Below are 11073 nucleotides of genomic sequence, written 5' to 3'. Positions count from 1 at the left end.
CCCTCTTTTGGAGGCTGCCAGCCCCCTGCTGCTCAGCTCAGTCCTGTTTAGTTCCAGATTTGCAATAGGTAAATTCTACTGGGAACAAAAAGAAATAATCAGATAATAGTCACGCCCAGACAAAAGCTAAAATGTTATGATTTTTTTAAGCTGCTGTATTTTACTGGGAGAATTTGAGGTCAAAATGTACAAAAATGGTGAGGCAGCTGGGATTTTCCAAGTGAAATCAGGTGGATGACACTATGATCTCCACTAACACTGATACAAATAGGACCAAAAAAAACCCAAAAAACCTCTGTATGTGTCTTTCTTGTGAGCTCTTTACCTTATTCTACTGTTTTCAGTCTCCAATGAAGGCAGGCAGGGTCCAGGAGCACAAGTATCTACAGGTATTCGGTATATCACTTTGATCTTGGTATTCATTTCCATAATCAACTCACAGGAATGAGACTAGAATTTAATTTCCAGCTCTCAAAAATTTGGAATGATTTCAAGAATTACTTCAGTTACCCAAGCTGCTATGACCAATTTTCTGTCTTTAAAAGCATTCAAAAAAAATTAGTGATGGATTTTTAGTGTGTTAAACTGGAATTATATATAAAGCTGGCTTTACATCTATGAGGATGGGTGGTAGAAGGAAACAATATGAGTAAGAATTACCAATTAATCCTGTATGTGATCGGTATTTGCATACCTATAAGCATACTCATTCTTAATTCTCCAAATGCAAAAAAATTGAGGGTGGGAAAGGCAGTCAGGGAAGCGGAAGAATTAATTTTGCAACAGTTCGTGTGTCATTTTAAAGCCACACCAATTAGGTTGACTTTGTATACATGAATACTACATATTATTTTCTGTATTTCATTTACTTGGAAATATTATAGCAAATGATAAGGTACAGATTAACTCATCTGTTTCCAGAACTCATTCCCTTATGCTCATAGTTGTTCAAAGGCCGTGCTTCTAATTGCTGGCAGGTACATGTAACTCGTGAAGATTTTTTAGTGTGAAGGAGACTGGAAAAGGCAATGAGAATACGAATTCCAGTCATGTGCAATCTCCACAGTCATTAAGAACATCTATGCGCTCAACTTTATTGAACAATAGCAGACTGCAAAACCTAAATATTTCCAGAAAAGTCTTGGCTGGATCAAGGCTTTGTAACCAAACACAGGACAGACATGACACAAATGACAGAAGGAAGGGAGCCAAGCGAGAAGCCCATTTTCATGCTGGGAGTCTAGAGCTCAGCCCAGCTCTCTTTTCTCTCATTCCAACACCTGGAGCCTGAGACTATTCATGCTCTTAACTTCCTCTTATGTTCACCACATTAAAGGTGGGAGAAATAATTTTTTTTTTTCATATTCAGCTCATAAAAAATGAGAATACAACTAAAAGTACCCCAAACAACAGAACAGTTACTGTCTCCAGGCATGTTTCCTGGTGATCAAAGGCACTTCTCAGCAAAAGTACTCATTAAATTATGAACTTATTGTAACCATGTAAATAAGCCATAAATTAAAGAGACTCAAGTTATAGTAGGGCATTTTATAGAGTAAATCATCATTTCTGAAGCAAAACATCCAGCACCATCTGTGTTCCAGCTCATTTGCCGTCTAGTAACCTAACAGCTTCTGGACTGCAGAAAGCAATGCAGGTATATATCCTCTGTCAGTGTATTCTGGTTGCATCAAAAAGAAGTCTGGCCTCTCTAGAATCTTAAGATGTTGGACTAAAGCACAGCAGACTAAGATGTGATCTTGTATCACATTGAACAAAGGAAAATCCACCTACCGGAAAAATGCAGAACAGAACCAAAATGAAGTAGATGATTAGGGTGAAAGCTGGTGATTGAAAGGTTTTTAGGTTTTACGACCCATCTCCCAATCAGAAATGAAACTCAATGAAGGACATAGTCAAAGCAAAACCCAAACAAACCAAGACACAAAAGCAGTCATAACCACAGAACCCCCCCCATCTCACATCCAGTTAAGCAGAAAAACTAAGCAGGCAGGCTCTGCAGCACAGGATAGTTTCATCCTGACCTGATGAGACCATTTTGCTAACTCCCCAGGCTCAGTGGTGATGCTGGTGGGATACCCAGAGAGATGCTGCAGTAGTTGTAGACTAGGGCTCTCCCCCTTCTCTTGGCTGCAGGCAGAGGCAGTGGGGGGACACTGGCCTTCCCCACAACCTTTCACTGGTGTGTCACACCCAGTCTTGCACAGAAGCCTTTGGGCTGGCGTGACAGCAATGGCCAGCTGGTCCCCGCCTTGGTCTGAACTTTAGCACCATGTGGGGTTTTGTGAGCCAGCTGCCGGTGGGACCACCTTAGAAGGGAGGAAGATGGGTTCTGCAGGAGCAGTATCTGCTCCGAAATACCCATTTGGAATGAACTGCTGTATCTAAAATAACAAACTTATGCTCATAAACAGGGTACAAATAAAACAAATCACACCAAATTACAGCACAATGCCACTGGCAGGCCCATGTCCGTATTTTGATCACCTTGTGCCTCGTTTTGTGGTTTGCAGGCTGCTATTCCCAGAGTGACACAGGGAGTTGTTGTGGCATTTAACTGATCAGTAGATCGAAAGAGCAGCTGTGGGCAACACGTGCACGGACATGTGTACAGTATCTGATTACATCTATACACTTTGGACTCTGAATTTTTTTTATTACTTGCATCAACACCTACTGATAGCAGTGATACAGAGGGCACATGGTTACTCTAAATACAAGGAATTTAAAATAATTGGATCTTTCGTGGAGTCAAAGATGCAAAAAACTTGAAAAGAACATGAAAAGGGGTGTCTGGGTACGGAGGTCTCGTGGTATTTTTACTTGCTTTAGTGAGGGTTGTGCAGTAACATGAAAAATGTAGCTGAGCAAGAGGCTGAGATAGGATCAAGGGCATATCAGATTATAGCAACATGGGTTAGCATGACCCTGGGAAAACAACTTTTTGATGCAAGTGATTACTAGAAGTGAACTAAGAAAGTAAGAAAAAAACCCCAAAACTTGTTGGCTATTATTTACTCCTGCTCAGCCGCTTAGAGGATGATGACTGACATGAATTTGACCTGACTATTCAGGTCAAAGTAGCAGAACACCTTTTCAATGATTTCTGCTAGCATACACCTTTGTTTTTCAGTTTCACAAACACAATATAAAAACAGGAGTAACTTACCTGTTCATTTTTGGTCAGTCTTGTTTTGTTATGGATGTCGGATGTAACCAGGTTGAATCCATGCTTCTCTGATAAAATTCTCAAAAGCAAAACCACAGTTCGACTCCCACACTTTCCAACTCTGTTGTAGACCACTTGGCTGGGGAAAGGAAGTACCTAAGTAAAGATTGAAAAAACATGGAGTTAGTATATTTGTGGTTTTGTTTCTGTGTACCTCTGAACCACAAAACATTTTGACCCTAAACCAACAGAGAGGTACGGGAGAATTTCTAAGACCCTGCCCAAGTCTGAGGCATTCACTTCCAGCAACAAGTTAGAAGCTCTTTAGAATAGAAACACATGGCTCAGGAGGTGGCAAGCTGAGATTTCCCCCTCATGATCCAGCTTAATTTAACAGTGCGGATTGGTAGCTACTCCAAAAACATTAAGCCACTGCTGATGTCTTCTATTAAAGATGATAAGGGGTTCAGCTTGCTGCTTATAACCTCAGTACAAATAGTTTGCTTTCATTGACTGCCTCCCATACAGAGCGAAGAGGAGTGAATCTGCATTACAGTTTGTCAAATCAAAGTGAGGTTGACATAAAGCAAGAGGAATGCTTGAACTGCAAAACTTCAGCTTACAAAGAAAAAAAACCCAAACAACCAACAGTTGTACAGAGCTAAAATTAATGAAATGTTTCAAGTCCAAATATAAATGTGAACCTTTCAAAGAGACTCAGAGAACAAACCATACCACTGGCTAAGCATGTACTTGTGGAATAAACAATGCCAGGGGCCACAGGGGGCCTGAAGGCCAACTGGCACAGTCTGATTACATCACTACAGGTAACATTCACTAAACCTCAAAACAGATGAGCCACAACCATCGGGAATGGTCTCCAGCCCTCGCTAAACTCTGGCACTGTGCTCTCCTCTCCCGGAAATCAGTACAAGTGACTCTTGAAGTACAGTGAAGCATACTGGATGAAGCATTGTTTTGTTCCTGGATGTTGTCCATGGACTATTCCTTCAGTAAGAGGCATTCTGCAGTCACACTGTTGCACTAGATGAGCATGTAACAGAAGCATCTGATAGTATAGGCCAAGAGACACATGTTTTCAAGTCTTTTAAATTGGCTAATCTAGTCAGGAGCTCACAGTTTCATCCACAGCAGTGTATATATGGTGCTCACTTAAGGAAAACTCATTTTTCTATTACAACAACAGGCACCAAATGTTGCCCAACATGAGGCTTGCACCCTGGTTCCAGGTGACGTGGTCAGCACAAGGAATGGCTCATGTGCCAAAGTGATGGTGTGTGTCTCAACCTATAGTTACTTTTGCTGTTGATGCAAACACGTTCTCCCAGCAGAAGAATTCCAAAGATAAAAGGAGTCAGATGAGGCATATGGGCTTCTGGCACTTCTCATGGTATTTGAACAGCGAATCGATTTTGATTAGGGAAGCAAAATGATTCATCAGGCAACCCTTTCCGATTACTTTTTAAGAGGACCACAAACTAGAATAAAAAAAAATACTAAAAAGAAAAATCAGGATTCTCTTATATATAATGGGAACACACTGGCACTTTGCTATCAGTGTTATACTTCAATGACCAAAAGAATGCTACTATTGTTACTGGTTGCTGTCATTCTCCAAATTACGAGGGCTAGGTACTTGGTGATCACGGCCTCGGTTAAGTTTTCCAAGTTCCAGGACATTACCTCTGCTGATTCAGCAAGTAAACATGGACATCCCAAGGCTCATACAAAACCCACGTAAGACACCAAGTCTTACTATTTTGTAACATTATTATAAAGTTTTCTATGAGAAACCTAGACCCCTTATTCCTTATCAATCCTTCCTTCAGAAGCCTTGGTTCCTATGAAATGCAAAATCCCAGTCTCAATGATCAGACAACTCCAAAGGTGATGAATTGAACATCTCTCTGTTATAGCTGTAGCTACCTGTGGTGGGTTGACTTTGGCCAAACATCAGGTGCCCACCAAAGCCATCTTTGTCACTTCTCAGCTGGACAGGGGAGAAAAACATAGTAATAAAATACAACGAAAAGCTCGCGGGTCAAGATAAGGACAGGGAGAGGTCACTCACCAATTACCATCATGGACAAAACACACTCAACTTGGGGAAATTAGCTTAATTTGTTAGCAAATCAGAGTAGGACAGCAAGAAATAAAACTAAATCTTAAAATCACCTTACCTCCACCCCTCCCCTCTTCCTGGACTTTAACTTTGCTCCCAGTTTGCTCCACTCCCCATTTGGTGTCTGCAGGGTTGTTTCTCTCACGTATTCTCATTCTCCAGTTGAAGTTGCTGTTGCACAGGTTTTTTTTTTTCCATTCTTAAGTATGTCATCCCAGAGATGCTACCACCATTGCTGATGGGCTCAGCCTTGGCCAGCAGTGAGTCCATTTTGGAGCCCGCTGGCATTGGCTTTATTGGACATAGGAGGAGCTTCAAGCAGCTCCTCACAGAAGTCACCTCCGTAGCCATCCTTGCTATCAAAACCTTGGCAAGCAAACCAAAACCACTAACTTTTTCCACAGCAACTGCTAATGATGTCTGAAAGATTAACAAGTTAACACATTTTACTATGTTGATAACAACACTGGGGACACCATGAACGTATTTCTCACACAAGAACACACCCGAGCCATATTCTGGACTGTACCCATTTCATCTCTTTTGCATACCAAAAGCAGTACCAGTATTTCCACAGCCCTGAAGCACTATCCACACACCACCACTGTGACTTGTGGAATGAGAGTTTCTCCTCTTCTCAAACATATGCTTTTGGCATACTTTGCTGTGCAAATATGTTAAAAGTCTGAAAGAGAAATGCCTAGTAGATGCTGACAAGCGCCAGTGAAGGAGCAAGAGCACATACAGTATGTGTTTGCTCAGCATTCTGGAAATGTGAGAAACAGCAAGAGTTTGTAGGGCTACATGTTTAAAAATGCTTATAATTATTAACTGCATTGATTTCCATAGCAGAGTAGCACTTTGCAATATAGCAGGCAAATTTTTTTCTTCACTGATACTTCATTTCAAGGGGAATTTTTGCTGCACCCAGATTATACTCAAGTTCTAATTAAATCCCTAATGTGACTAACTAGTTACTTTGTGTGAATCTTATTAATACAATTCTTTCTTTAAAAATTAAATAAAATTAAAGCAGGTCTTCGTAAAGTCTCTATTCTAAGTGCAAACAACTTTACCACAAAAAAAAAAAACAAACCCAAAAACCCCAGTTGCCTCCAAGTTTGGCCATTCCTCTCCTGTTTCTGAAATTCACCTTCCTAAGTAGCACATTTCTGCACACAGACAATAACCATGGCAACCCTCCAAAAGAAACCATAAGCAGATACTCACTGCAGATAGAGAAAACTGATACCAAGGGCTATTATTGTCGGACAACCGTTTAGCTTAAAAGAGGCCAATATATCAATGTCTTGATTCAGTCAACATCTGAATGGACTTAGGTAAGATGGGACAAGATTCAAGATAAAGGCTACAGTTCAAAGCTCACTTCAGAAGAACACAGCCACTAACAGTCACCAAGATTTTGCTTGCAGCTTGCTGAAATGTGGCTAGCTGTAGGGATGCACTGAAGCTTCGCCCCTGCTGAAGCTTTGCTCTTATTTCGTCTGTTTACGTCTCCATTCCGCTTACACACCTAAATGCACCAGAGGCTGTGCACCAGAGGGTATGCCCAGTACACAAAGCCATGCAACACACAGACTTTTGGTACATAAGTATTTGTTTAATGTGACCAGTTCCCTTAGGATGCTGCAAATCTGCTTTCTGTGTTTTAGAAAATGTCTAAGTAATTTCTTAGAAGATGAAATACTTCTTCCAGAAACCTGAGTTTGTATCAAGCAGATTCAGAAATTCAAGAAAGTTAAAACTTTTTCAGAGAGAAACTTCTTTCTTTTCGCCTTCATGATACCCCCCAACCCAGTGAAAGAGATTGTGGCAGAGGAGGCACTTGAAAAGAAGGCTCCTATTACGTTAGCAGAAACAAGATGGAAAAGAGCAGTTAGAGGTTTACAAAACACTAATTGGATTACATTTTATTTTACGATGAGAGTATGTAGCATGTAGACTGACTAACTGCAGCGGTGATGCTCTGGCAACACGATACTCATGTAACAATACACGTAACTTCAAAATAATTACAGAGTGACTTTATTGAGCACTGCATCAAAGCTCAGAGGTACTATAAACAATTCAGATGTGTAATTCACTTTGCAGTTATATGAATTAGTAGCTATGGCTATAAAAACGTAAACCCCACAGTATAATTATAACAGCTCTCTCCTATGGTGTGAAAAGTTATATAACAATCTCAAACCTCGGTTCAAACTGAGGTTTTTTGGTTTTTGGTTTTGTTTTTTTTTTTGTTCCACAGTGAAAGAAGATGTCACGATACAATGTGAATGAAATTGATGAGAGGAAAAAGCAAGTTTAACCAAAATGAATTTGCATTATGGACGACGACTGTCAAGCAGCTCCGCAGGGTAAGTCTGACAGTTTCAGGAGGGGAACCATCTCTCAGCCTGACAAAAGCCCAGGCTTCCATCTTCAGTGGTGGTTTTATCTCTAGGTAAGCCTTTGCATCATTCAAAAAAAAATTAAGCTGGATAATTATTTGCAGTGTCAACAATTTAGGGATCCACACAAAGGCTTAAATCACTCCACTCATACTGAGCCAGTATAATTTTGCCCATTTGCTGAAAATTTCCCAGCCCAGATACAATTTGACCAGACAAATAACTCATGTCAGAGACACGTGCCCAGAAAGCAATCCATTATCTTCGCAACTTCAGCAAGTAAGTGACCCTCGTCCCTACTCATGAGAGGCGCCAGAATTGGGTGCCACAACTGGTTTCTGCATTTCGAGCAGACACTAACCTATGGTCAGATAGAGCCCCATGTTTATCAGGTGAATGAAGCCAACCAACACAGACAAAACCAGTAAGATCATGAAAGCAATGAAACATTTGCTGATGTCACGCATCTCTATATAGCATCATATCTTCTCAGTGCAACCTCTTAAATTTTTTTCCTGTCCAACTGAGACAGAATAATCAGAATTTAAAAAAATGAACTACTGGGCCAATGCAATGCCCCATTTGGCTCATGAGTGGCAGAAGATGCTTGTTAGGCACCTGTAAACCTAACTGCTGTCAGCAGCCCATTTCTCTCAAGTATCTCTCCTCCTCCTCCAGTGCCCTCAAAGATCACACATGAAATGTTAGAAGGCACATGCTTGCCTGTTGACTGAAGAACTTCTTACACAACCAGCTATACAAATAAATTTCAGAATGTTGTTACCGACCATGCATTCCATTTTTAGCTCATCTTCTACCATTTCCAGAGAATACCCATTCTCACATTGTGGGTTTCATGAAGACAGATCAGATAATTCAGTCACTAGCTTTGAAATCTTCTTGGATTCATCAGCTGCCTCTTTTTAATTGAGGTTTGTCACAAGCCTGTCATGGCCTATTTAAAGACAAACTCTAAGAGATAACATATTCCAAATCTAACTTCAGGAATTGCTGCACAAAATCTCATTCAAAACAAACATCAACTTATTCTTACTCACTTTTAAAGCAATTACAATGAAGAGTTGCTAACACAAAGATATGCCAGCAGTAACTATGACTGCAAGATGAAAATGAGAGAAAAACAAAATAAGTTAGTAGTTAGCTGCTCCCTTCCCCAGCAAAACCACACAGACCCAGTTATGTCAAGATCCACCTGTAGAGTGCAGTGATGCTGGACAGTTTGGAATTAACCAACTCCACCAAATGAGACATGATCTTCTCTATCGGTCACTGAAAATAGACTAGAAACCACAAGAAAGGTAAGGATGAAGTTTGTTTTCAAAGTTTGAAAGCCATATAGCTGTAGTGGAGCAATGAAAATAAGACAGAAGAAGAAACAGAAGATTCTTCTGTTGCATTTTCGTTGGGCAACTAATTTAATTGAAAAAGGATGACTTTCTCCCCACTCTAAACAATGCATTTCATCTGTTTGCCAGTTGACACGCTTGGAAGAATAAGTTAAAATGTGTTCTCTAATGATTTAACATCCCAAAACAAATTGAAAACATAAGCATGGAGCACAAGCAACAAAAGAAGACTGGTTGCAGACATAGTCCTCAAACTTGGTAATGCTTTTCTTTAGTCTTAATATAAAGTGTCCACCAAAGCTAATGGTTCCTGATGCGTCCCACAAAACAGATTTGTATGGCAGCTGAGCAAAACCTCTACTTCTGCAGTTTGCTGCACAAGATTCCCTGTCAGAGTGCAGATCCAGGTTTATTTCAGGTATGTGAAGTCAGACAGCCTGGTAAAGAGCAGACGCTCCGTTCACTCAGCAGTTTCAGGTGGTCACTGATGTTAGACAGCCTCTAGAGGTGTGAGCAGGACTCCTGACTCTCATCATTCAACAACGCTCCCTGTACAGAAGTGATGGCAGCTGTCTCCAATCAGGGATGAAGTAGGTGAGACGGAATCACCCTGCCAAACAAATAATTGCTCCGGGAGGGGATACAAACAACAGCTGCTAGATTAACCAAATCTTTTCCTTTCACCTTTTATTAACTCAGCTTGCCCTTCAACCTCCCCTTCATTCTTCTTGCTTTCCTCTGCAGTTGGCAATTTCTTCATCTCTTCTGGGACCAAAATTAGATATCATGTCACCCTAGTGCCAAAGAGAACCGACAGTTATCCTTCATATCTTGCAGACATCCTTTTTTAATATATCTCAAGATGGCATTTAGAAGAATCAAAGTGCACGGGATGATCACTGGTATAGAGAGGGGTGCAGCACATAAAGCCATCACTCTCTTTTTTACCCTACATCAGTGTATGCAGACCACAACGGAAAAAGAACAGGAAGATCTTCACTAGTTTTCTTGCAAAAAGCAATATTTTAATCTCTTACTTAAGTCCATCACATTGCGGAAGTCATCTCACTGGTATGCACCTATCTCATAACAAGATAAAGGAGATAAATGATGTAAGGACATGGTTCACTGACCGTGGTATTCATTGAGGGAACTAGCATGAACTCAGCTAGGGCAAGAATTTTGGTGTCACTTTAATTACTGGTTTGCAACTAGAAGGTATTCCATGTAATATAAAAAAAACTTAAGCTGCAGGATTTGTGCAAGCCAGATTTTAACTCCAGAGAAACTTCGCATTATAGGTACATGTATCTTGGAACTGCAAAGGTTAAACCTGCTCTTTTTCCTCCTGAGCCTAGGGTTTTGTACTCTCTGTGATGTGCTCAGAACACACTGGCAGTTATTGTCTGTTTCAGTACTAAATCCTATCATATCCAACCCACATGTTTATATTGGATACCTACAAAATGAGAGATATTAAGTAGCTAAGCCTGCTTTTAAAACATTTTATAATACACCACGGCACTGGTGTTTCCTTAAGTAACCTAACTACTTTACAGTAGCTTCTATCCTTCCAAAGCAATATTAATGAGTTCACCCCAGGAGCCAATAATATTGCATTTGAATGTGGTGAGTGGTAGACTAAATAATTTATTCCTCTGCATGCACTTGCTTTCCTTCACATTAAAGTTTAACCCGTTTGTACCTGTTGTGGATTACTATCTATTAGGCTGTAGCTAAGTGCAACAACTCACGGTTTCACCATTGCCAAGGATCTGTCATACTGTTCCAGTTTGTCCTCCTGCCCTTTGCTTTAGGCCCCCTTCAATAATTTGATATTTTATTTTAATGTCTCCAGCATGCTTGACTTTACCACTGCACTTTGTGCAGATGCTTTATAAGTCAATTGCAGTATGAAATAAAGGTAGTTTATTGCTGTAACTGGATTTCAATTTGTAAAAC

General features: G+C 40.4%; 1 protein-coding gene across 1 annotated transcript in view; it reads right to left on the bottom strand.

The window, feature by feature from the left end:
- The window catches only part of UST (uronyl-2-sulfotransferase), a 98349-nt gene that overhangs the window by 78473 nt on the left and 8803 nt on the right, over positions 1–11073 (bottom strand). Inside the window, exon 2 of the mRNA XM_010141775.1 lies at positions 3191–3346. Coding sequence (XP_010140077.1) covers positions 3191–3346 — 156 coding nt within the window. The remainder of the gene's footprint in view (positions 1–3190; positions 3347–11073) is intronic.

Source organism: Buceros rhinoceros, unplaced genomic scaffold (assembly GCF_000710305.1).
Source record: "Buceros rhinoceros silvestris isolate BGI_N320 unplaced genomic scaffold, ASM71030v1 scaffold28, whole genome shotgun sequence".
NCBI lineage: Eukaryota > Metazoa > Chordata > Aves > Bucerotiformes > Bucerotidae > Buceros > Buceros rhinoceros.
This window is presented reverse-complemented; position numbering and strand designations above follow the sequence as displayed.